Source organism: Giraffa tippelskirchi, chromosome 4 (assembly GCF_054371585.1).
Source record: "Giraffa tippelskirchi isolate mGirTip1 chromosome 4, T2T-mGirTip1v1.2.pri, whole genome shotgun sequence".
Classification (NCBI taxonomy): Eukaryota; Metazoa; Chordata; class Mammalia; order Artiodactyla; family Giraffidae; genus Giraffa; species Giraffa tippelskirchi.
The window spans coordinates 130,423,320-130,450,094 of NC_137278.1; the positions used below are offsets into that span (position 1 = coordinate 130,423,320).

At 42.2% G+C, this 26,775-nt stretch overlaps 1 protein-coding gene and 1 long non-coding RNA gene across 23 annotated transcripts in view; both read left to right on the plus strand.

The window, feature by feature from the left end:
* The window catches only part of LOC145546222 (natural resistance-associated macrophage protein 2-like), an 86,794-nt gene that overhangs the window by 35,749 nt on the left and 24,270 nt on the right, over positions 1 to 26,775 (plus strand). For 10 of the 22 annotated variants that reach the window (XR_014082664.1, XR_014082669.1, XR_014082668.1 and 7 more), the window contains exons 1-2: positions 20,153 to 20,350; positions 24,845 to 24,928. Coding sequence is in view for 16 of the 22 variants with exons in the window: in XM_081592457.1 (XP_081448583.1) it covers positions 24,856 to 24,928 (73 nt within the window). In the remaining 6 variants the exon portion in view is untranslated. Of the gene's footprint in view, positions 1 to 18,964; positions 19,011 to 20,152; positions 20,915 to 24,844; positions 24,929 to 26,775 lie in introns of those variants that run through there. The other 12 variants (XR_014082666.1, XR_014082665.1, XR_014082667.1 and 9 more) reach the window with 4 other exon arrangements.
* LOC145546236 (uncharacterized) lies at positions 1,194 to 5,189 on the plus strand. Its single transcript, XR_014082687.1, has 3 exons — positions 1,194 to 1,300; positions 2,065 to 2,135; positions 2,235 to 5,189. It is a non-coding gene; the product is annotated as an uncharacterized LOC145546236 (long non-coding RNA).

Consider the following 26,775-nt stretch of genomic DNA (forward strand, 5'->3'; position numbering starts at 1 on the left):
GGGAGACCATTTGTGAGATTAGTGTTGAAACCTGATGTAGAGCTTAGTGACTGGGGATCATGGCCTTGAGGGCTGGGAATCCCAAGGGAAATTCTATAGCTCCTCTTGCTGCTAAACCATGTTTCCCCGATGCTGGGAAAGATTGAAGGCAGGAGAAGAAGGGGATGACAGAGGATGACATGGTTGGATGGCATCACCAACTCGATGGACATGAGTTTGAGCACGCTCCAGGAGTTGGTAAAGAACAGGGAAGCCTGGTGTGCTGCAGTCCATGGGGCCGCAAAAGAGTCAGACACCACTGAGGGGCTGAACAACGACAACAATGCCTGGAAGACAGATTTAAACTGACTTAATCTTTAGATAGGTACTAAACTACCTCCAGTTTGTCCTAAATGTTCAATCTCTTTTCCTGGCTGTGAGAGAGAGTATCCTTACCTGCTTTTCTTCTTATATGCCTCTAAAAACAAAAAAACTTGGTAATTTATAGTTTGTTTTATCTTCTCTTTCTTCATGTAGCTTAGTGGTTGTTTTTTGTGATATATTTTTTGGGTAGTAGATAATTGAAGGTTGTTTTTTTTTCTCCCCTGGCCTCAGTGAGCAAGCACTACTAAATTTCTTTCTGTTCGATTATTTGACCAGATTAGTTCCCAGATTTTATTATAGGACACCCAATTCCAACACTTTGCCCCGAGTCCCTTTGCATATCTGTCTTTTTTTACTTACTTATGCATTACTACATTAAGGATGACTCCAACCTTTTCATGTTTGTTTTGTCTCTTCACCTATAGTCAGGATAGATATTTTCTTCTGTAGTATTTTTATTCTCTCCTGAGCAATATTTTGACCATCTTAGCATCCTCATTTTCCCCTAACACTTTCAGGATTGTTTTCAGACCAAAAACTAAGTGGAAATAATGAATGGAAATTACATTCTTCTGTCAAGTAAAACAGAAGGAGAAGAAATTGGCATCAGCTGGTGCCCTGACCCTGACTCACAGGCTCTGCCACAAATACCAGCCTTGCCCTGTCCTGCAGGGGGCCAAGTGCAGCTGAGTTCTGGTCCTTTATGTCTAGACCTAAGGCTTAATAAAAGACTGTGATTGGATCACTGCCAAAATGTGAATTCCAAGCTATGGGGGAAGTTCTTAGAAATGACTAACTAGAACCATGTCTTTCTGCTGTTGGATGTTTAGGTTCCACGAATCCTTCTGTGGCTGATGGTGGAGCTGGCTATCATTGGTGTAGATATACAAGAAGTTATTGGCTCAGCTATTGCCATCAATCTCCTGTCTTTAGGAAGGTGAGGGTCTTTTTCTCTAGAAAGTAATCAGTGTTTTGCGAGATTTCAAAGCAAGTATAAAAACAAAAGTCCTTCCCAGCTGGCTCAGTGGTAAAGAATCTGCCTGCCAAGCAGGAGATACAGGTTCAGTCCCTGAGTCAGGACAATCTCCTGGAGATGGAAATTGCAACCCACTCCAGTATTCCTGCCTGGAAAATCCTATGGACAGAGGAGCCTGGTGGGCTTTAGTCCATTGGGTCACCAAAGAGTTGGACATGACTTAGCAACTAACAACAACAACAACATAAAAACAAAAACCCAAGTCATTTTCAATTTTCAAAATTCAACTCAAGTATTATTTTTTCTGTGGAACCTTTCTGGAGCCACCTTCTTCCCTTCTGGCAGACGTAGGCTCTTTATCTCCCATGTTCTCATGTTTGGTCATGCATATCTGTGTTATCCAGTGTACAGCAATGTATATTATAATTAATTTGTATGTCAGTTTATCCCACTTGTCAAGTGAACTCCTTGAGAGATACGACACATACTTTTCAGCTTTGTGTCCTGAATGTCTGTAATAGTAGATAAAGTTTCAATGAATGTTATTACTTTACTTACTGCTGTGATCCTAAAACACCCAAGGCCTGGCCTCCTTACCACTGTTCCCTTTTCCTCAGGTCCTTGCTCCTCCAAAGGTCATATATCTAGAGAGCTGTTGGGAAGAGAGTCTTTTTCTTAATGTTTCTTTTCTTTTCTTTACTCTCCCTTTTTAATCTCTGACCTAGAAATCCTCTATGAGATGGAGTTCTTATCACCATTGCAGACACCCTTATATTTCTCTCTTTGGACAAATATGGTAAGGACAGTGGGAACGGAGGGGTCACTGAAAGTTCCATCATGTGACTTACAGGGAAATCTGCTTTCTGTGAACTCACTGCTACATTCTTCCCTTTAGGTTTGCAGAAGCTAGAAGCATTTTTTGGTTTTCTCATCACTATTACAGCCCTCAGGTTTGGCCAAGAGGCAAGTATTACAACAGGCTGATCATTAGCTGTTTGTCTTTTTTTCATTAGCGTTTTAAACAAAATTTTTGTCCCTTTTTTATAAAAGACAGTGTGTGTTTACAAAACCCAAATTCAGTACTGAGCCAATTTTAAAGAAATAAGGATGTAGGAAAGACTAGTGTCCAAGGAAGTTCTGCAGGGATTCCTAGCTCAAAAGTGACTAGATTTTCTAGGACTTTCCAGACTAGACTCCCTGGTCCCAAGTTGGCCATCAGAACAACAGAACAGCCTTGGTGAGGGTTAGGAGAGGAGTTGCAGTCTGTAAAAACAGATGAATCCTGCATTGCTCTCTTTGTTTCCTTTATCATCAACAGAGTAGATGAGGCAGGGTCCCTGGTTTCCTTTTGCTAACAGTCCTGCTCGCTGGGGTGTTACAAGGATTCCCCATAGCCCAATTGATCTTAGTTTTTTCTTTTGCCCCTTCCACTTGCTCTCATAACCGACCTCACGTTTGCGAGCTTGCAGCTGGTGATGAGCGAATTTGCCAATGGATTGTGAGTGTACTTCTTAAGATGTGTGGTGCCGAGTCCAGCACAGTTGGGGATAAAGACCTGAAACAGGGACAAGTGCATAATGAAAAGAGGGACACATATAATTTGGCAAGCTGGGAGTCAGGGGGCCCTCCTGCTCTCCATGGCAGGAAGACAAAATGGCTCCTTTCAGCCCGCACTTTGATTGGCAGAAGTCACATGAGATCATTCAGTTCTGTTCAGTTCAGTTGCTTCATCGTGCCCAACTCTTTGCAACCCCATGGACTGCAGCACGCCAGGCCTCCCTGTACATCACCAACTCCCGGAGTTTACTCAAACACATGTCCATGTGTGCCATCCAACCATCTCATCCTCTGTTGTCACCTTCTCCTCCTGCCTTCAATCTTTCCCAGCATCAGGGTCTTTTCAAATGAGTCAGTTCTTCGCATTAGGTGGCCAAAATATTGGAGTTTCAGCTTCAGCATCAGTCCTTCCGATGAATATTCAGGACTGATTTCCTTTAGGATGGACTGGTTGGATCTCCTTGCAGCCCAAGGGACCCTCAAGAGTCTTCTCCAACACCACAGTTCAAAAGCATCAATTCTTCAGCGCTCAGCTTTCTTTATAGTCCAACTCTCACATCCATACATGACCACTGGAAAAACCATAGCTTTGACTAGACTGACCTTTGTTGGCAAAGTAATGTCTCTGCTTTTTAATATGCTGCCTAGGTTGGTCATAACTTTTCTTCCAAGGAGCAAGTGTCTTTTAATTTCATGGCTGCAGTCACCATCTGCAGTGATTTTGGAACCCCCCAAAATAAAGTCTGTCATTGTTTCCATTGTTTCCCTATCTATTTCCCATGAAGTAATGGGACCAGATGCCATGATCTTAGTTTTCTGAATGTTGAGCTTTAAGCCAACTTTTTCACTCTCCTCTTTTACTTTCATCAAGAGGCTCTTTAGTTCTTCTTCACTTTCTGCCATAAAGGTGGTATCATCTGCATATCTGAGGTTATTGATATTTCTCCCAGCAATCTTGATTCCAGCTTGTGCATCTTCCAGCCCAGCATTTCTCATGATGTACTCTGCATATAAGTTAAATAAGCAGGATGACAATATACAGCCTTGACGTACTCCTTGTTCTATTTGGAACCAGTCTGTTGTTCCATGTCCAGTTCTAACTGTTGCTTCCTGACCTGCATACAGGTTTCTCAAAAGACAGGTCAGATGGTCTGGTATTCCCATCTCTTTCAGAATTTTCCACAGTTTATTGTGATCCACACAGTCAAAGGCTTTGGCATAGTCAATAAAGCAGAAATAGATGTTTTTCTGGAACTCTCTTGCTTTTTCGATGATCCAGCGGATATTGGCAATTTGATCTCTGCTTCCTCTGCCTTTTCTAAATCCAGTTTGAACGTCAGGCAGTTCACGGTTCACGTACTGCTGAAGCCTGGCTTGGAGAATTTTGAGCATTACTTTACTAGCGTGTGAGTGCAACCGTGCGGTGGTTTGAGCATTCTTTGGCATTGCCTTTCTTTGGGATTGGAATGAAAACTGACCTTTTCCAGTCCTGTGGCCACTGCTGAGTTTTCCAAATTTGCTGGCATATTGACTGCAGCACTTTCATAGAATCATCTTTTAGGATTTGAAATAGCGCAACTGGAATTCCATCACCTCCACTAGTTTTGTTCGTAGTGATGGTTCCTAAGGCCCACTTGACTTCACGTTCCAGGATGTCTGGCTCTAGGTGAGTGTTCACACCATCGTGATTATCTGGGTCATGAAGATCTTTTTTGTACAGTTCTTCTGTGTATTCTTGCCACCTCTTCTTAATATCATCAAGATCATTCTTAATATCATTGAGATCATTAAGGAATAGCTATACTGGGGAATTTGATAAAGAGGGAGTAAAGTTAAGACTCTGCTGTTTATCAGGAACATCTTGTTTTGTTTCTGTGGGGACGGACACAGGGGCAGGCAGTGAAGCAGAACAGAGAACAAGTCTAGCCCCAAGTATGTCTGTTACGTGTGCTTTTTAGGACAGTCACGAGGGCGCAGTTTGCCGAACCCTCAAGTCATGGGGCAGGTTCTGGTCTCTGCTCTGCCAGTCTGCAACAGTGTAGGGCAATGGTGTCTGCAACAAACAGGCCTGTCAGAAAATAAGTCATAGGACAGCGATGTGCTTTAGGAGGTGACTGCTAGAGCTGCCCCCTCAATCTCTGACTTAGAATATAGAGACTGCTGGGGACTTCCCTGGTGTCCAGTGGTTGAGACTCTGCCTTCCTGTGCAGAGGGTGCCGGTTCAATCCCAGGTCAGGGAACTAAGGTCCCACAGGGACCAACAGGGTGTGACCAAAAATTAAAAATAAATAAACACAACACTGTAAATCAACTATATGTCAATTTTAAAAAATTAAAGAAAAAAATAGAGATGGTGAGTATAACAAAGGAGGGCAAGCACATTTTTTGTTTCTGGGGAAACTTTTTCAACTTTTAGTGCTTTAACTCTTCAACTTCAGCCACTGAAGGTTAAAGCATCTTAAATCCATGTTAAATGATCTTGATGAGAGAGGCATAAGCCAATACTTTCAATATACATCTCTAAAGGACATGGGGTATTTGAAATGACTTGTTGCATCTCTAGGGACTCATGATTTTTTCACTTGTAGGGCTTGTTGCATTTTTAGGGACTTAAATAATACAGATTATTTGATTTTTTTTTTTTTCTTCTTCTTCTTTCTCCCTATCATTGTGTAATTTTTGCTCACTTAATCTAATCTGGGACATAAGAAGCACTTTTCATTTTATTTTGAAATGCTGCTTACTCCTGTCCTGTGACCCCAAGTGACACAGTATCTTTTTCTGTTTGTGGACAGGTTAGACTAGTCCACCAATAATTGTGCTGATTCTTTGACAGAGGCTTGAGAATTGTAGGTGGTATTATGGTCCTTATCATCTGTTCCATCAGCATGTACTTTGTCGTGGTTTATGTCCAGGATCTAGGGCATGTGGCATTGTATGTGGTGGCTGCAGTGGTCAGCGTAGCTTATCTGAGCTTTGTGTTTTACTTGTTAAGTCCAGTTGGGAGAGGACAGGGGTGGTGAGGTGGGGCTAATGCTCAGAAGAGAAAGGACCCATAAGAGCACATAGCAATCTATCTTCAGGTTATTGACACAGTTTACATGAAATCGTTAAACCAGCTGTGACTAAAGAATATTTTCAGCCATAAATTTTCCCTTGGTTCCCAAGAGCTGTCAGTTTTCTATTTCTGTCGCTTTGTCTGGTTTCCATTCCTAATAATTCCTAACAAGAGAGTGTAGTATGTTTGAAGAACTCAAAGAAGATCAGCATGTCAAAAGTAGAGAGTGTTATGAGATGGGGTTGGAGAATGGAGCTGTGTCTTGTGATTTCAAATCTTTGGAGGGCAGCCCATGTGGGTTCACAGCCCTGCCCAACTTTACTACTTAATAGCTGTCCAAAGAAGACATAAGCAAATAGTGATAATCTCTTGTTGAATTATTCTAAAATTATTAAAGAATGATGGTTATAAAACAAGCTACATAGAAAAGGAATACAGAATTATGTATACCTAGATAATCAAAAGTCTAGAGTAAATTATGTAAAAATATTAATAGTAGTTGCCTTTGATGGTGGGATTGTGGATATTCTTTTCTCTATTTTCCAGATGTTCTGTAACATTACTTGTATCAGTGAAGAGCAGTGATAGCAACAACACATCCACCTCCCTATTCTACACAGGTTTCTCTAAAAAACATAGGGTTAAGGATTAGGGACAGCAGAATTTATACTGTATCTGCTACAGAGAATGGCAAGGCTGGAGGGTGGAAATCCCCTTCTCATCTTTATAACACTTACCTAGTCCCCATGTCGGTGTCTGACACAGGGTAGATACTTATTGGGAAAACATTTTAGTGAATATTGAGAAATTATGTCTTGGATAGATATATCTCTTCTTTTCTTTTGCCCAGTAAACCATGGGTACACTTAGATTAAGCCGACCCTATAATATAGAGACAGTTGCTGTTGTTCATTTGCTAGGTTGTGTCCAGCTCTTTGGAATCCCATGGACTGCAGCATGCCAGTCTTCCCTGCCCTCGCTATCTCCTGGAGTTTGCTCAGACTCATGTCCATTGAGTTGATGATGCCATCCAACCATCTCATCCTGTGTCACCCCCTTCTCTTCCTGCCTTCAATTTAGGAAACCCAAGTAACTGAGTATGGCCTTGACAGAAATTGTTTTAACAATTTTCTGTAGGACATCTTCTGGTGGCCTAGTGGTTAGGATTTCAGACTTTTGCTTCAAAGTCCCAGGTTCAGTCCATGGTCAGGGAACTGAAATCCTACAAGTTAGGTGGGATGGCCAAAAAAAAAAAAATTGCTGTAGAAGTTAAGGGGACCCTTCCTTTACGCAAATTGGTTATGAAGGTGCTGAGTTGTTCTCAGTCAGCCTGAGGCCATAGAATTTGTTGAAGACCCATTTTTAAGGCCCAGGACTGATTCTAGAATGAATTACTACTCTTTAGTTCAGAAGACTATCACAGTTGTCATAGCCAGTCAGTCATTCCCCGTATTGTGAGGAATGGTGTAAGACTGAAAAAAAGTGGTCTTCAAGGCCCTCCCCCAGTCAGATAAAAGATACAAACACAAAGCAGTAGGAGCAGAGGGAGCTGAGTATTGAAATTAATACGACAAAGAGGTTTGCATCTGAGCAGTGCAGCGTGGGCGATGAGGGAGGTAAGAGGACTCTCAAGAGAGGTTGGTGAATGATGACCGTATTTTCTCTTTCACGGTTGATAATGTTTCATTGCACTGGGCGTGTCCTTCCTGGACTCTGGGCGCATGGTAAACAGCTCCAAAGTCCTGGAGACCAAAGAAGCTACCCATGGCTATACTAAGTCAACACTGTCCACAGGTAGCCATCAAGGCCAGTGTGTTTCTATGGTTTACTATGTGAACATAGCCAAAGATATGTGCTATTGCACAGGCTGCATTTAGCACTCAGGTGTTTGTTGGGAAAGACTTTGTTTCATATTTGTTTGAAAGATGGCATTATTTTTCTTCCTAAACTTCTAACCTGGGAACTGGTTTAAGTAGGATCTTTGATAACTTGACATCTGCTGCTCTCAAACAACACTGAACTCTTTCACTGTCCCAGGGTCAGCTTGTTTTATCTTTAGTAGAGATAATCCTCATGCATGATTCTTAACAAGACTGACTACAGGTTAAAAGTATTTGGAAAATGCAATTAATGTTTCATAATACAACTTACAGAGTAGGTATGTAAATTTTGTTTATCAAAAGATAATGGATTTAAAAGGCTGAGAAAGCCATTAAAAAGAATGAGATAATTCCATTTGCAGACATGGATGGACCTAGAGAGTGTCATACTGAGTGAAGTAAGTTTCAGACAGAGAAGGAGACTATCTATGACATCCCTTATATATGGAATCTAAAAAGAAATGATACAAATGAACTTAGTTACAAAACAGAAAGAGACTCACAGACTTAGAAAACTGTCATTGCCAGGGGAAGGGATAGTAAGGGAGTTTGGGAAGGTCCGTGTACACACTACTGCTGCTGCTGCTGCTGCTGCTGCTGCTGCTGCTAAGTCGCTTCAGTTGTGTCCGACTCTGTGAGACCCCATAGACGGCAGCCCGGCAGGCTCTGCTGTCCCCAGGATTCTCCAGGCAAGAATACTGGAGTGGGTTGCCATTTCCTTCTCCAGTGCATGAAAGGGAAAAGTGAAAGTGAAGTCGCTCAGTCATGTCCGACTCTCAGCGACCCCATGGACTGTAGCCTACCAGGCTCCTCCGTCCATGGGATTTTCCAGGCAAGAGTACTGGAGTGGGGTGCCATTACCTTCTCCGATGTACACACTGCTCTATTCAAAATTAATAAGTGACAAGGACCTACTGTATAGCATATGGAACCCTGCTCAATGTTACGTGGCAGCCTGGATGAGACAGGGGTTTGGGGGAGAATGGATACATATATACGTATGGCTGAGCCCCCTCACTGTTCAACTGAAAATGCCACAACATTGTTAATTGGCTAAACCCTGATACAAAATTAGAAGTTTAAAGTTTGAAAAATAAAATAAAAATATACATCAAAAAATAAATAAAAGGCTGCGAAATACTTATGCATATTCTTTGAATTATTTAAATTGTTGTTGTTCAGTTGCTCAGTCATGTCCGACTCTTTGCAACCTGTACTGCAGCATGCCAGGCTTTCCTGTCCTTAACTATCTTCCTAAGTTTGCTCAAACTCATGTCCATTGAGTCAATGATGCCATTCAACAATCTCATCCTCTGTTGCCACCTTCTCCTCCTGCCCTCAGTCTTTTGCAGATCAGGATCTTTTACAAAGAGTCGGCTCTTTGAATCAGGTGGCCAAAGTATTGGAGCTTCAACTTCAGCATAAGCACTTCCAGTGAGTATTCAGGGTTGATTTCCTTTAGGATTGACTGGTTTGATCTCCTTGCAGTCCAAGGGACTCTCAAGAGTCTTCTCTAGCACCAGAGTACGAAAGCATCAATTCTTTGGTGCTCAGCCTTCTTTATGGTCCAACTCTCACACCCAGACATGACTACTGGAAAATGCATACTTTGCCTATACGGACCTATGTAGGCAAAGTGAAGTGTCTGCTTTTTAATATGCTGTCTTCAAGGAGCAAGCATCTTTTAATTTCATCACTGCAGTCACCATCCACAGTGATTTTGGAGCCCAGGAAATAAAGTCTGTCGTGGTTTCCATGTTTTCCCTATCTATTTGCCATGAAGTGATGGGACTGGACCCCATAATCTTAGTTTTTTGAATGTTGAGTTTTAAGTCAGCTTTTTCACTCTCCACTTTCACTTTCATCAAGAGGCTCTTTAGTTCTTCACTTTCTGCCATAAGGGTGGTGTCATCTGCATATCTGAGGTTGTTGATATTTCTCCCGGCAATCTTGATTCCAGCTTGTGCTTCCTCCAGCCCAGCGTTTCTCGTGATGTACTCTGCATATAAGTTAAATAAGCAGGATGACAATATACAGCCTTGACGTACTCCTTTTACTGTTTGGGACCAGTCTGTTGTTCCATGTCCAGTTCTAACTGTTGCTTCCTGACCTGCATACAGGTTTCTCAAGAGACAGGTGAGATGGTCTGGTATTCCCATCTCCTTCAGAATTTCCCACAGTTTATTGTGATCCACACAGTCAAAGGCTTTGGCATAGTCAATGAAGCAGAGATAGATGTTTTTCTGGTACTCTCTTGCTTTTTTGATGATCCATCGGATGTTGGCAATTTGATCTCTGTTTCCTTTGCCTTTTCTAAAACCAGCTTGAACATCTGGAAGTTCACGGTTCACGTATTGCTGAAGCCTGACTTTTGGAGAATTTTAAGCATTACTTTACTAGCGTGTGAGATGAGTGCAATTGTGCAGTAGTTTGAGCATTCTTTGGCATTGCCTTTCTTTGGGATTGGAATGAAAACTGACCTTTTCCAGTCTTGTGGCCACTGCTGAGTTTTCCATATTTGCTGGCATATTGAGTGTAGCACTTTCACAGCATCATCTTTTAGGATTTTAAATAGCTCAACTGGAACTCCATCACTTCCACTAGCTTTGTTATTGATATTTCTCCCAGCAGTCTCAATTCTAGCTCAATTCCAGTGATTCATTCAGCCTGGCATTTCACGTGATGTTTTCTACATGGAAGTTAAATAAGCAAGGTAACAATATATAGCCTTGAGGTACTGCTTTCCCAATTTTGAACCAGTCTGTTGTTCCATGGGTAGTTCTAACTGGTGCATGTTGCATACAGGTTTCTCAGGAAGCAGGTAAGGTGGTCTGGTTTTATCGTCTCTTCAAGAATTTTCCGATTTGTTGTGGTCCACACAGTCAAAGGCTTCAGCATAGTTAATGAAGAAAAATAGATGTTTTTCTGGAATTCCCTTGCTTTTTCTATGATGCAGCTGATGTTGGCAATTTGATCTCTGGTTCCTCTGCATTTTATAAATCCAGTTTGTACATCTGGAAGTTCTTGATTCACATACTGTGAGGCCTGGCTTGAAGGATTTTGAGCGTTACCTTGCTAGCATGTGAAATGAGTGCAGTTGTGTGGTGGTTTGAATATTCTTTGGCATTGCTCTTTTGGGGGATGAGATTGAAAACTGATGTTTTCCAGTCCTGTGGGCACTCCAAATTTGCTGGCATATTGAATGCAGCACTTTAACAGCATCATCTTTTATGATTTGAAATAGTTCAGCTGAAATTCCATCACCTCAACTAGTGTTGTTTGCAGTAATGCCCAGTTGACTTCACACTTCAGGATGTGTGGCTCTAGGTAAGTGACCACACCATTGCGGTTATCCGGATATTTAAGATCTTTTTTTTTATAGCTTTTCCGTGTATTCTTGCCACCTCTTCTTAATATCTTCTGCTTAATCTCAATTATGGGGTTTTGATCCATATTAAATATAAGAATAGGAGATAAATGATACCAAGGGAACATTTCATGCAAAGATGGGCACAATGAAGGACAGAAACGGTATGGATCTAACAAAAGAAGAGGATATTAAGAGGTGGCAAGAATACACAGAAGAACTGTACAAAAAGATGTTACAGACTGGGATAACCATGATGGTGTGAATGGTCTGAATAAGGAGACCTTTACTCAGCATCGGTAGAAACCACCCTCAGGAGCCACTTTGTGCTCCCAGACTCTTCCACAGCAATTAGAGCAAATGGACAGAGGTAAGGACACTCCTGGAGGGAAGGTCTCCACGCCCAGCTTTGGCAGGATCACCTGGGATCTCTGCCATCGACCTTAGTATTCATTGTGGCATGTGGCTCATTACTCCACCTGTCCCATTCACTGAGCTTCTCCTGCATTCAATTTCTGTAGAAAAAAGGAAGCCCCTGCTTCAGGGTATTCTCAGTCTAGGCATATCTGCACGTTCAGCAAGATTGATCAGTGTCTCAATTAGCTGAATCAATATTAAATCATTCTACAGTTTAATCTCTCTCTCAGAATATCACTATCAAATATTCTAATGTAAGAAAATAAAGGATTAATATGTTCACATACACATGTGAATATATATGTTACTAAATGGACATGCATTGCTCAGGAGGAAGGCATTGGCTGTGTCTCAGGGTCCTTGCACTTGCTTTTCTCTCTGCCTGGAAGTTTTAGTCTAGGTAGCTATTCCTGTGACTTGCTCTCTCGCTTCAGTCAGGTTTATCCTTCAAAGTGAGGTCTTTCCTAACCAGCCCCTCTAAAATAGTCCTTATCTCCTTCCTCTGGCTCTAGCTGCTTCTTACCGTGCTCTTTAAGTTTATTTCCAAAATAGAATTTATCACTGCCTGATATATACTTAGTGATTTGTTTATTATTTTCACCCACCCCCACAACAGAAGTTCCCTGAGAGCAGGAACTTTGTATTTTTTGTTGTTTGTTTAAAGATTTCTTTTGATGTGGACTATTTTAAAGTCTTTATTGAATTTGTTATAATATGGCTTCTGTTTTGTTAAGTCTTTGTGTCCAACTCTTGAAGACCCAATGGACTGTAGCACACCAGGCTACTCTGTCCTCTACAATATATAAAGTCACATCCAAGCTAATGTTCACATCCCGGGAGAATCACAAAAGGGTTTATGGGGTGTGTGACATTGAGTTACGTCTTGAAAAATGGACAGGATTTCAATACTGGAAGTGCAGGTGGAAGTAACAGTAGGAGCCAAGGTGCAGGGTCTGGCAAGCCCAGCATGTGTTTAGGATGAAGAGAATATGAAATTCAACTGGAATGAAGGATTTCTATGGTGGGGAGGTAACAGATGAGATGGAAAGAAGACCGAGACACTGATTGGATCCCTGGGTCAAGATCCCTGGGTCATAACCCCTAGAGGAGAAAACGGCAACCCACTCCAGTATTCTTACCTGGAGAATCCCATGGACAGAGGAGCCTGGCAGGCTACAGTCCATGGGTTTGCAAAGAGTCAGGTAGGACTTAGCAACTGAGCACACACCCAAAGACTCAATTTTGGAAATATATACATAAACAGTTGTTGTTGTTCAGTCGCTAATATAAACATATTCTAATGAATAGTCTTCATTGCCTGACGGCCATTTTAAAAATGAGATGATACGTTTATGGAACACCTCCTATATACTGGGTCTTTTTTAGCACCAGGTGTACAAAGATAATTGCCCCTAATGAGAAGCTCACATTTTAGTGGGAGAAGAAAACACAAAAACATTAACCCACTAAAGGATTCTGCTTATCTTATTTGTGTTGTATCTGTACCACCCATCTTCTGACTGGTGGTGGTAGTGGTAGTTTAGTCGCTAAGTTGGTTCTGCCTGGTATGTAGTTGATTTTCAATAAGTATATTCAGAATGATTTAGTGCTAGGGTAGAGTAAGAAGTATTCAGGTAGCAGGCAGAATGTAGGGCTAATGCTCCCTGGAGGAAGAGGTCCCAGAATGCTTCAACAGAGGGGGATATTTTAATGGAACTAATAGTAGTAACAATAAAAACAACAACAATAATGAGTTTCTCAGGTAGGGAAGGTGTATGACTGTTAGCATAACTGATACTATCTTGGGCCCCTAGGGGTCCTCTTGTTTTTCCACAGACCCAACCCAGGACTGTACAGTCCATTGAATCACTTCTCTGTTGCCAAGTACTTTGTAGTTCATAGGTATTGTTTGATAATCACTTGGCCCATGATATTAGTAACCCATTAATAAATCTTGACTTAGGAATGCATGTCCTGTTTTGAGCACCTACCCCATATCCTAGTTTAACAATAAAATTGTCCCATTGGCCCCTTGGCTGTGTGGAGTACAGTTGTACAAGCTTCTGGATTATTTTTCTCCCAATCCCACCCTGTGAGTAAGTACCATGTATTAATAATAAACTGAAGCATGATTATATGGAGCTGCCTGTCTTGCTTTCCTGTCTCAAGATGTCATCTCAGTTTGATGGGCACTTCTTGTTCCCTCTGTCCTCCAACAAAGAGGGAGGGGAGGGAAGAGTTAGGGGGCTTCCCAGTTGGCTTAGTGGTAAAGAGTCCACTTGCCAATGCAAGAGACATAGGAGAGGTGGGTTTGACCCTTGGGATGGGAAGATCCCCTGGAGAAGGGAATGGCTATCCACTCCAATATTCTTGCCTGGGAAATTCTATGGACAGAGGAGGCTGGTGGGCTACAGTCCATGGGGTCACACAGAGTCGGATATGACTTAGTGACTGAGCACACACACAAAGACTCAATTTTAGAAATATATACATAAATATAAACATACATAGTCTAATTATTAGTCTTCATTGCCTGACAGCCACAACAGATTTAAAAAATGGGATGATATATTTATGGAACACCTCCTATATATCTGGCCTTTGTTAGCCCAAGGTGTTCCCGAAGGACATGGGGTCTGGCTGCTCACAACTCAAAGCCAATAAACAAGCCAGGTTGGTGGAAAGAAAAGCATGCTTTATTTCAGATGCTGGCAACTGGGAGTTGAGGGGTATTCGTCTGTCCAAAGGTTGACCCCCCCTATCCCAATAGGTAAGAGATTTTATAGACAGAAAGAGGGGACTACATACAGAAACAGCACAGTTCACTCTGACAGTCATCTTCAAATTGGTCATTTGGTAGTCTGACCAGCGTCTCTTGATTGTTTTAGGTATAGTTAATCTTCAGTTCCGAGGTCTGTTTGTTCCCATTTCTTTAAGGCTAGTTCTCGGAATTGTCACAGCTCATGTTGTGGGTACAACCTGGTCGTCATGTAGTTAACTTCTCCACCTGGAGTTTCAGTATCTATAAGACAGCTCACAGGATATGGCTCAGAATACTATCTACAGTCCTTGAGAAGGAATTAAAAGTCCTTCACTATGCTTAATGACTACATTATTATTATTAGGCGTCCTTTGACTGTTTTCCGTTGTTTTTGCATTTCTCACTTCTGGGATTAAACTTATTCTTTGACTAAAGTTCTCTGCAGACAAAAGGCAGGCAGAAGACATTGGGTAGGAGGTAGGGATCAAGGACGTAAGGCTCCTGCTCTGTTTTACAGGTATACAAAGATACCTGCCACTATTGAGAAGCTCACATTTTTAGTGGAAGAAGAAAGCACAAAAACATTAACCCACGAAAGGATTCTGCTTATCTTATTTGTGTTGTATCTATACCACCCATCTTCTGTCTGGTATGTAGTTGATTTTCAATAAGTATATTCAGAATGATTTAGTGCTAGGGTAGAGTAAGAAGTATTTGGGTAGCAGGCAGAATGTATAATGCCGCCTGGAGGAAGGAGTCCCGGAATGCTTCAACAGAGATGGATATTGTAATGAAACTAGTAGTTGTAACAATAAAAACAACAACAATAATGAGTTTCTCAGGTAAGGAAGGTGTATGACTGTTAGCATAACTGATGCTATCTTGGGCCCCTATGGGTCCTCTTGTTTTTCCATTGACCTGACCCAGGACTGTACTGTCTGTTGAATCACTTCTCTGTTACCAAGAGCTTTGTAGTTAATAAGTATCATTTAATAATCCTTAAGGTCTTATAGCCCCCATGCTCTGCTGATCCTCAAACAATGACACCCTTTTGCTGACATATTCCAGGAAAGTAGTTACTCCTCATAAATCTAGACTTAGGAACACAGGTCTTATTTTGAGCACCTAATCTAATACCCTGCTTTAACAATATAATTGTCCCAATGGCTCCTGGATGGTGTGGAATTCAGTCACCCATACTTCTGGACCATTGTCCAATCTCACTCTGTAAGTTGTTTTTCAGCCACTCAGTAGTGTCTAATTCTTTGCAACCCCATGAATTGCAACATGCCAGGCTTCCTTGTCTTTCATTATCTCCTGGAATTTGCTCAAACTCATGTCTAACCATTTTATCCTCCCTTGTTCCCTTCTCCTCCTGCCCTCAATCTTTCCCAGCATCAGAGTCTTTTCCAGTAAGTCGGCTGTTCCCATCAGGTGGCCACAGTATTGGAGCTTCAGCTTCAGCATCAGTCCTTCCAGTGAATATTCAGGGTTGATTTCCTTTAGGATTGACTGCTTTGATCTTGTTGTCCAAGGGACTCTACAGCACCACAGTTCTAAAGCATCAATTGTTAGGCTCTCACCCTTTTTTATGGTCCAGCTCTCACATCCATACATGACTACTGGAAAAACCGTAGCTTTGACCATATGGATTTTTGTCAGCAAAGTGATGTCTGTGCTTTTTAATACACTGTCTTGGTTCATCATAGCTTTTCTTCCAAGGAGCAAGCATCTTTTAATTTCATGGCTGCAGTCACTGTTCATAGTGAATTTGGAGCCCAGGAAAGTAAACTCTGTCATTGTTTCCACATTTCCCCCATCTGTGTGCCATAAAATGATGGGACAGGATGTCATGATGTTAGTTTTTTGAATGTTGAGTTTTAAGCCAGCTGTCCTTTTTACTAGCTGTTTTAGTAGCTGTTTTAATGTCCAGTTTTAATAGCTGTCCTCTTTCAGCTTCATCAAGAGGCTCTTTTGTTTCTCTTCACTTTCTGCCATTAGGGTGGTGTCATCTACACATTTGAGGTTATTGATACTTCTCCTGGAAATTTTGATTCCAGCTTGAGCTTCATCTGCTGGGCATTTTGCATGATATAGCCTGCATATACGTTAAAGAAGCAGGGTGACAATATACAGCCTTGATGTACTCCTTTCCCAGTTTGGAACTAGTCTGTTGTTCCATGTCCGGTTCTAACTATTGCTTCTTGACCTGCATACAGATTTCGAAGGAGGCAGGAAAGGTGGTCTGGTATTCCCATCACTTGAAGAATTTTCCACAGTTTGTTGTGATCCGCACAATCAAAGGCTTTATCATAGTCAATGAAGCAGAAGTAGTTTTTTTTCTGGAGTTCTCTTGCTTTCTCTATGATCAATGGATGTTGGCAATTTAATTTCTGGTTCCTCTGCCTTTTCTAAATCCAGCTTGTACATCTGGAAGTTTTCATTCACATACTGTTGAAGCCTAGCTTGACAGATTTTGAGCATTATCTTGCTAGCATGTGAAATGCACGCAATTGTGCGGCAGTTTGAACACTCTTTGGCATTGCCCTTCTTTGGGACTGGAATAAAAACTGGCCTTTTCCCATCCTGTGGCCACTGCTGAGTTTTCCAAATTTGCTGGTATATTGAGTGCCGAAGTTTAACAGCATCAACTTTTAGGATTTGAAATAGCTCAGGTGGAATTCTATCACCTCCACTAGCTTTGTTCATAGTAATGCTGACAGTAAACTGAAACATGATTATATGGAGCTGCCTGTCTTTCTTTTCCGTCTCAAGATGCCATTTCATTTTGATGGGCACTTTTTGTTTCTTCTGTTCTCCAACAAAAAGGGAGGGGTGGGAGAAGTTAGGGGAGCTTCCCAGGTGGCTCCTTGGTAAAGAATCCGCCTGCCAATGCAGGAGACATAGGAGATGCAGGTTAGATCCCTAGGTCGGGAAGATCCCTTGGAGGATAAAATAGCAAACCTCTTTGTATTCTTGTCTGGTAAATCCCATAGACCAGTGGAGCTTCGTGGGCTATATATAGTCCATGGGTTTGCAAAAAGTCAGACAGGACTGAGCTTCTGAGCAGATACAAACAGGAGGAGTTAATTTCAGGCAGTTCAGGGAAAACAAGAGCTTGAAAAAGAATACTGAGAGAGTGGATGGGAGGTGAGCATGGAAGGAAAAGTCTCCTATTCAAATAAAAAGTACATACAATACAGATACATATTAGCATCTATACAGAAATCAGTTGGCTATTGTGGTAATGTGAAATGTTCAGTGAATTTACATGAATAGGATTTTATAAAAGAGGATCATTTTGAAGCTGGAGATTTGAATGGAAGGAAATTGTTTTAGATGGAGGCACTATGGTAGGGTAGTGGGGTGCTGGTTCTTGGATCTAACAAATCTTTATTCAAAGCCTGGCTCTATCACTAACTTGTTGTGGGTCTTTAGGCAAAGTACTTAATCTCCCTCAGACCTAGGTTCCTGATATACAAAATTAAGATCATAGTTCTTGCCTCACAAGTTTATTGTGAGGATTAATTCCTGTTTATAACATTTTACATATAGTGTTTGATACATAATAAGAATTCCATTAATGTTGTCAGTTACTATAAATGAATAGTAGGGACCCAGTAGGCAAGACTGGAGTGTGTATATTGGGAGCAATTCCTGAGTAAATGCGACAGGGGTGCTATGGTAGAGTCTCCTTGTAAAATGCATTCCTATTTTGGGAGTTCTAAACTAAAATACAGAGAAGGCAACGGCAACCCACTCCAGTACTCTTGCCTGGAAAATCCCATGGACGGAGGAGCCTGGTGGGCTGCAGTCCATGGAGTCGCTAAGAGTCGGAGACTACTGAGTGACTTCACTTTCACTTTTCACTTTCATGCATTGGAGAAGGCAATGGCGTCCCACTCCAGTGTTCTTGCCTGGAGAATCCCAGGGACGGGGGAGCCTGGTGGGCTGCCGTCTGTGGGGGGCACTCTGTGTGGGGTCGCACAGAGTCGGACACGACTGAAACAACTTAGCAGCAGTAGCAGCAGCAAACCAAAACAGGGCCTTTTCCTTAAACAGGTTTGTTCTTGGGTGATTTCATATTTCTTTTTTTCTTCTATTTTCCCATGAAGGCAGATACATTGAGCCCAACCCAATCTAAGGCAGCTTTGCCTTAGGAAACTTGTCTGCTGTAGAGCAAGGAGAAAAGAGATAGGTCAGTTGTAGTGGGATGACTTCTAGTCCTGGAATAAAGACGTCTTTGTCTTGTGATGCTATGCTGTTCTGTGACTCTAGCTCCTGCGAAATGAGACATAGATGAAATCTTGAATAAAAGTTTTCAAATGCAATTAATTGTTCATTAATATCCAGGAATGGCAGATAAATGAAATTTTTCTTTTCAGGGCAGGTCAAAGATGAGATTTGATTATGCTTCTAAGAGTGTTATTTATTTGCTTCTTGAAATTTCCTCTGGTATCTTTAACAATGTGTTGCCCAGAGAAGCGTAAGAGGCATTGTCTAACTAAGAGAAGGTGCACTCCTCTGCATATATAGAGGCAAGAAACAGGAGCAGCACTGGAGAAAGTCAGACCCAGCCTGCACAATGAAGAAGCAGAGTAAGAAGGAGGCAGCCCAACAGTGTGAGCTAAGTAAGTAGCCAGCAAGTAAATATATAACAGCCCAGGGACTCTACCCACCAGAGCAGACCTGGAATATGACAAGGATGGCTCCAGCCATTTTATTTTCTAGTTGCAGTAGAAGTTCCCAAAGGAAAGGTTCTGTTCTGGAGGGACTTCATTAAGCCTTTCTGAAACTCCCCATATGTGTTGCAGAGAGATTCTCAGAACTAATTTGTGCATTTTCTTTTCTCTCTAGGAGAAATTCTGTATAGAAACCCGCTTGTATCAGATGATTGATGATGCTCAGCCCAGTTTTTTGGGTCCCTGAATTTGCTTGTACTTTGTATTTTATTTGGATTTTGCTTTTTGCAGTTTACTCTCCTTTCCTCTTCTCTTGGGCTCCTTTATCAACTAATAAAAATTTCTCCTTGCAGTTTTTACACGAAGAAAGATGTTGGAGGGTTTTATACTTTTCTTCTCTAGCCCTATGACTTGGTTAGATAAGCTTGGTTACCTTTAAGGAAAGCGGTTATGGAGCGATGTGGGGGCCGGGAGAGAGAGGGGTCTAAGAATGTTTCTGGTCGCTGTAAACGACATTGTAGAAAATTAGGGTGGCTAGTCAGACTATTTTCTCCCTTCTGAAGCACCACTAGCCTGGTCGTTATCTTCAGAGAAAGATTCTGGGATGTGCGATTGAAACTGGGAATGGAGCGGGACTGCTTTTGGGTAGGTGGAAAATAGTTTGGGAGAAGAAGCGAGGCAGCCGAGTAGGAGAGAGGAAGACAATTCATTGCCGAGACTCGGGAGTAGGGCACCTGAGGCAGTCGAACTGGCTGTGCTAGCTGACGCGTCGCGGTTTCTCCCAGGTGTGGGGCGCTCTTGGTGGGGCAGCAGATACTGTGATGTGGCTCTGAGGGCGAGAGGTGGCTACCCTTTGCAGGGTGGAGCTGGAACTCTCACAGAGCCGTGTCTTAGAAGAAATGATCTTGTCTTCCGGGGCCTAACGAGGCCACTGCGAACTACAGCAGGAAACTTACTCGTCTGCAGGTTGCTAGCGGGGTGGGAGACTCCACAACACAGTGTGGGCTGGTCCAGCTCCAGCACTAGCTCAGCCGCAGACAGCCCCCGCCCAGGCCTCCGTGGCCCCGCCCCCAGTGAGCCCAGGGGTGGGCGGAGACTCGGGATCCAAAGTCAGCCTGCCACGCGCCTTGGCCGCTACGGCGAATATGGAGAGTCCAGCCCATAGGAATGTGCGGCTGCGACCCTGTGGGTCAGCCGCAGGCCGTGTAGGGGGTAGGCTAGCGTGGCGCTGGCTCCAGGGATATGGAGCCGCTGGCGCGGGGACCGATTGTCAGGTGGTTGCGGAGCTGGTAAGGTGGGGAGCGGGCCAGGTCAGAGGTCACGCGGGCGCCGCGCTTTCCCCGGGCTCCGGGCGGCTGGAGGGCCAGCCTGGGAGCAGGCGCCGCGGCCAGTATTTGGCGGGCGGGGCGCCGGGCGGGGCTGCGAGGGGCGGCGCGGGCCGGGAGGGCCTGGACGCGGGCTCCAAATGGAGCCGAATTCTTCAAAGGAAGAGCGAGAGGACGGCGCCGGGAGCGGGGGGCGGGAAGCGAAGGCCAGAGGTCGCAGGGGCCTCGCCCCTTCCCCGCCGCGGCCTGAAGAGACCTAAAGAGAAAATGGCTGAACCCCTGCGCGGACCTGCCGCTCTCCGGGGACCCGTGGTCGAAGGTCTGCTAACCCCGCTTCACGCCACGGGAGAGGCCGACGGACGCGGAGCAAGGTCCCCTCGGCCTCCTCCTTATCTTCGGAGCCCTGGTGCCCCGTCCGCTCCCTGGGTCTCCCGCCGCCGCACTTCAGCAAAAGAATTCATTTTGCTACAGGCGACATCCAAGAAGCGCCTCTTCGTGTGAATGGCCTGGGCAGACCGCTGAGTCCTGGTGTGTAGATCGGTTTTAGGGCTGTTTGTGCTGCCTCCAGGCTCAGGAACTTTTGTAGCGGCGTTGTCGCACTCCGTGTGTGAGAAGGGTGGCTGGCTGCTCGACATCTGCTCGGTTTCGTAGGTCCCTGCTGTTACAGCTATGTTTACTTTTGGATATTCTGCTTTTGTTTTTTGCTTGTTTGTTTTCAATTGGTTTCCCCCAATTCTCTTCATATATCAGACTATTTCAAAGAGCATCATTGAAGGAGATGTTGAGTAACCTGGACTTGAGTTTTCCTGTGTATAAAGATATTCTCATACCGTCGACTGCTTTCAAAAGAACTGTTATGAAGTTAAGGGAATGTGACACCTCTTTAAAGTGAAAATCAAAAGCAAAAATTCTATGGAATGCGAGGCAAGAGGAGACAGGTTTCCAGAAACTTTTGCTAGCCATAGTTCTAGTGAATATTGCTGCAACTAGGGGACCTTGTGTTTCTCCCTTGATTCCTGTGGAATCTGAACCCCAACTAGTCTTGGCTCTGTAAACCTTTGAGCAAAATTCTTAGCCTCTTTGTTTCTTTCTTTCCACATACTTAAAATAGGGATTGAGAATATCAGTCTTAAAGAGCTGATAGTATTGAATTAATACGCAAAGTGCTCAGAACATTTCCTAGCATGTAGGAATTTTTGTTATTATTACCTGTGAGTGCCTTCTTTCCCCTAAAAGATTCCACAATAAAGGAATTCTGATCCCCTGAACCTATTGCCCGTAAACCGTTAGGCCTGTTTTTCATCCTTGTCATTCATTACCTGAGGGTATTGTATGATTACCTGCGACAAAAGACTTTCTGCCAGAGTTTATTTTATCATTGAGATGGGAAACTATAGCTATGCAGTACTGGGTCTGTCCATGATAGCTATGTTGGGTAAATGAAAACTTCTTTGACTGTTTAGTTTTTTATTGGATAATATTTCATTTATAGTCTTGGCCTAAGCCAGTTTTTTTTTTTTTTTAAGTCAATGCCCAAATGACCATGATTGCAGCATACTTGGTTCCTCCGGTTTTCGGGGTGGCTTGGGTGGAGAATTTTTGGGCTGCCTGGCTGCACTTCTTGTTAGTTAATGGGGAAGCTGTACGTAAATCTTACTCTACCGTTAGAAAATCAGCAGTGACCCCTTGGAATGTACACAGAGATACTAAGCAGCTTTGGTTGATTTTTTTCTATTTAAACGTTTACTTATTTTGTTTATTTATTTGACTGCTTCGAGTCTCTGCTGTGATGCCCTGGCTTGTCTCTGTGGTGCTGGCTCAGTAGTTGCCTCTCTGCATGTGGGATCTTAGTTCCCCAACTGGGGATCAAACCTGCATCCCCTGTGTTGGAAAGTGGACTCTTCAAACCACTGGACCATCAGGGAAGTCCTTGGTTCAGTTTTGACTCAGTGAAGTGACGGTTAAGAGGTTACACAGCAGCATCTTTTGTAATATTTGACTTTTAATGCTAAGAGCTTGGGTGGGAGCTGTGAAATCAAAGATACCTTTATCCCTATTTCCTTATTGTGTATGTAAACAGAAATGTCTGTTGACAGACTTAGGCTCTTTATGTGAGCTTAAAAGTTTTAGGGCTTCCCTGATGGAGTGCGGGAGACCCGGGTTCAATCCCTGGGTTGGGAGGATCCCTGGAGAAGGAAATGGCAACCCACTCCAGTACTCTTGCTTGGAAAATTTCATGGACTGAGGAGCCTGAGTGGGCAACAGTCCATGGGGTCTCAAAGAGTCGGACACGACTGAGCGACTTCACTTTCACTTTCAAAAGTTTCTCTCAGGTTCTCTTGCTACTATCTGGAAGGCTCTAATGAAAGACTTCTGTCTTGAGGTTCTCTCTTTCCAAAAAGCTGCTGTTTATATAGGTAGCAGAATTGGGACCTAATCGCAAAATGAGAAACTTTGAGTTTACAAAAAAGAACATCGTTTAGTGCATAATATGCTGGCCTGATTTGACTGAAGTACATGTGGTGTAAATTCAATTATTTTTTTTTACTAGATGAATTAAGATTTTTTGCTGGAGTTTCAATATCAAAGTCTCCCAATTAATAGAATGAATATATAGAAAAGTAGAAGGATACAGTAGACCTGAAAAGCACTGTAAAGCAATTCAAGATAATTAAGATTTATATAATTTTCGCACAACAGTAGGATACAAATTCTATTCATGTTCCCATAGACTGTAAACTAGAAGACATTGAAACATATCCAGGAACATAAAGCAATGTGCAAAAATTTCATGATCTAAAGGTATTAAAATCATACAGAGTCTGTTCTCTTATCACTGTGGAATCATGTTAGAAATCAATATCGAAAGATATTTGCAAATAATCCACATATTTTCAAGTGCAGTGTGACATTTACCAAGAGAGATCTTCGACTTAGCCATTGGAAGTCTCAATAAAGTTAGACTGAAAAAAACAGAGGAGGTAATCGCAGAGAAAAAAACATTTAAATGAGAAATTAGTATCGAAATAAAAAATTAATATTAAAGATACTTTAAACAGAATCCCATGTATTTGGAAATTAAACATCCACTTTTAAATGATGGGTGTACCTGAGAAGCCTTAACAAGGAAAATTAGAAAATATTTGTAATAGAATAAAAATGAAAAAAACTGTTTGCCAAGATTTGTTGCATGAAGCTGAAGCTGCTCAAGGCAGTTAAATACAGTGTGGAATCTTGAATAAGGTATAAAAACAAATAATGGACACGCATATAATTTTGTGAAATCTGACTCAATGTTCTGATGAGAAAGTTGGAATCTAGGGAGTTCCCTGTTGGCCCAGTGGTTAAGATTCAGTGCTTTCACTGTCAGGCGGGGGTTCCATCCTTGTTCTGGGAACTAAGATCCTACAAGCTGCATGGTGTAGCAAAAAAAAAGAAATTGGAATCTAGAATCCATTTTCTCTCTTGGACAGAGATTTCACAGAAAAGATCAGACTTACTGTGTTTTATTAGCTCCGTAAGTAATTTATTTAAATTTTAATTTATTAAAAATTTTGTCTTGAGATACTTTTGTTTAAAATTATTTTACAAGCACCTTTTCACACTCCATACTTGGAGAAAAAGCACACTACTATCTCAATGGTTTACTTTTTAAAGGTAAGCTTTAAAGACCTGTCGTGAAGAAGAATTTTCCTCAATTGTATTGAAGACTTCTGTGCCTTCTGAAACAGGATATCAGTCATCACAACAAAAATAATCTGTTAATTGAATTGGTTCCTAATGAGTAGGTCAGAAATTAGAAGCTTTTAATAATAATAACAATATTAATAATAATCTTTTAAAAATAACTGCTCTTAACACTTTTGGACACTTCTATTTTATTTTATTTAATTAATTTATTTTTTGGCAGGGAAGTTCCTATGTTTTCTAAATTAGCATGAGGTGCTATGTTTTACACTCCAGAAGATACCTCGCCACACCCCTACCCCCACCACCAGCTTCTGAGAAAATTGAAACTTGAGCTCACTTGAGTTGTTTGTTGGATCAAAAAGAGTTCTAGATTCTATCCTTAAAAACCCATCAAAATGAGGGGAAGTCAGTCTTTTAAATATTTGGATCAATCTGGAGGCAAAGGCAGAGACTGAGTGATTGCCTGCGGGCCTCTCTGTGGATGCTGATTAAAACCTGTTTGCCCACTTCCCTGAAATACTTTTTACTTCAGTTTGGTTTTGAATTCTTGCTACCAAAAACATGATTGAGACTTTTACATTTTTTCTATTAAACATCTCTTAATCATATTCTGAAAACTGCGATTATTTTCAAGGTTATCTAATTCAGTAGAACAATTATTCATTTCATATAGTAAGGATTCAGTCATACAGAGTCACAGAATGCTTGTTTTGAACTTGTTTTTATTTGTTCTTGCTAATTCCTCTCCCTCTCTTCTCTCCTTTCCAGAATCCTATTCTATGAACTCAGACACTCAGGCATCCTCCATAGTATTGGGTCGTGCATCTTCTCTTCAGATACCTGTTCCAGATGGTAATTTACTGCTTTGTGCTATTGACTCATTTTTGTTTGGAATTAGGCTTAAGCCAGTAACAAATTTACCATATTGTCCTTGTCCTCTGTTCCATCAAAAATTGTGTGCATTTCCTGTCCCCCAGGACTTCCCTGTAGCTCAGTTGGTAAAGAATCCGCAGTGCAGGAGTCCGCCTGCAACGCAGGAGACCCAGGTTCGATTCCTGGGTTGGGAAGATGCCCTGGAGAAGGAAATGGCAACCCACTCTAGTATTCTTTCCTGGGAAATCCATGGACAGAGGAGCCTGGTGGGCTCCATGGGGTTGCAAGAGTCGGACTAAAGCACCATTGTCCCCCAACCAACAATATGGAGACCTGCTCCATTCAGGGGTCACCACCTGGTGACAGGCTGTAAATGAAATGGATTTATAATCACAGAGACCTCCCTCATAATTTATTTCCAGTTCTGAGATGAGCTAAGATTAGCTTCAAGTCTGGTTTCTTATAGCAGTAGTGCTTAGCTAGGGCTTCCCTGGTGGCTCAGATGGTAAAGAATCTGCCTGCAGTATGGGAGACCTGGGTTCGATCCCTGGCTTGGGAAGATCCCCTGGAGAAGGAAATGGCAGCCCACTCCAGCATTCTTGCTTGGAGAGTTCCATGGGCAGAGGAGCCTGGCATGCTACAGTCCATGGGGTCACAGAAAGTCAGACACGACTGAGTGACTAACATTTTCAGTACTTGTAAAGGCAGTCTAACTTGCAGCCTGGCATAAAAACCTCTAGGGTGCTTAGGCTGCTTCAGATGAGAATGCAGCAGGAAAATACTGAACTAACGCCTTATAGAGTATTTAATGAGACTGTGCTTTGACTAATCCTTCCTGATTTCTAAATTTCTCCTTTAGAATTTCCATTCCTTTTCTGTAAATTTCCTCCTCAGTTCAGTAACACTTAAGGTGAAGTGGGTCAGTTCCCTATAGAAAGCAAGCTGCAAAGGTATCTTGGAAACCCTGAGATTAGAGCTTTGTGGTTAAAAATAACCATTTGATGGCTACACACACTGAGTTTCCTAACTTTCTTGTTGGTTAGCCCTTTTCTCCCAGACCCTCTGTCTCCCTGCATTTAAAATTAGCAGCAGAATGCAGGAGGAAGGGAAACACTGATGATTAGTCTGCGATGAGCCGTTCTTCTGTCACGAGGATGATACTTCCCCCTCTCCAAGCTTTTCACTGCAAGTCTTAGTGAGATGGCAAAGGGTTCCTGCTTGCTGGTTTCCCTGCAGCTTCAGATTTTAGCCCAAAATGTGGCAGGATTTTGCAAGTTACCAATTTTGGGGGAAGCCTGATGGAGATGTAATGTCCAAGGATTTTGAGTAATCCTTTGAGAAAATTCTTTGAGTAAATCCTACCAATAACGATGGGGGGTGGAGAGGGGAGTGTCCCAATAGCCTGACTATTTCCCTCTAAAAGGTAAGATTTTAGGTTATCAGTGAGGCTAGTCTGGGGATGTTATATATTGAGCCCTAGACATCAGTGATTTTAGAAGAAAATGAGATGATTCTAAAAATTGGCAAATGGCAATAAAGTGTAGGGGGAAACTATTTGTGAGATTAATATTGAAAACTGATGTAGAGCTGAGTGACCGGGGAAGAGGGCTGAGAGGGAGCTGTATCACCATAACCATTTTTCTGTTTCTCAAATTTTCAGCCATGTGAATGTATTGCGTATTCAAAACTTAATTTATTAACAATATAAATAAAAATAAATTGAGATAGAGTCCGATCAGTCTTACATGTTTAGGTATTAAAAGATTTAATTTCAGTATTTGTAAGATGATTATTAGAGTACTTTGTTAATTTTAACTCATTTCTTC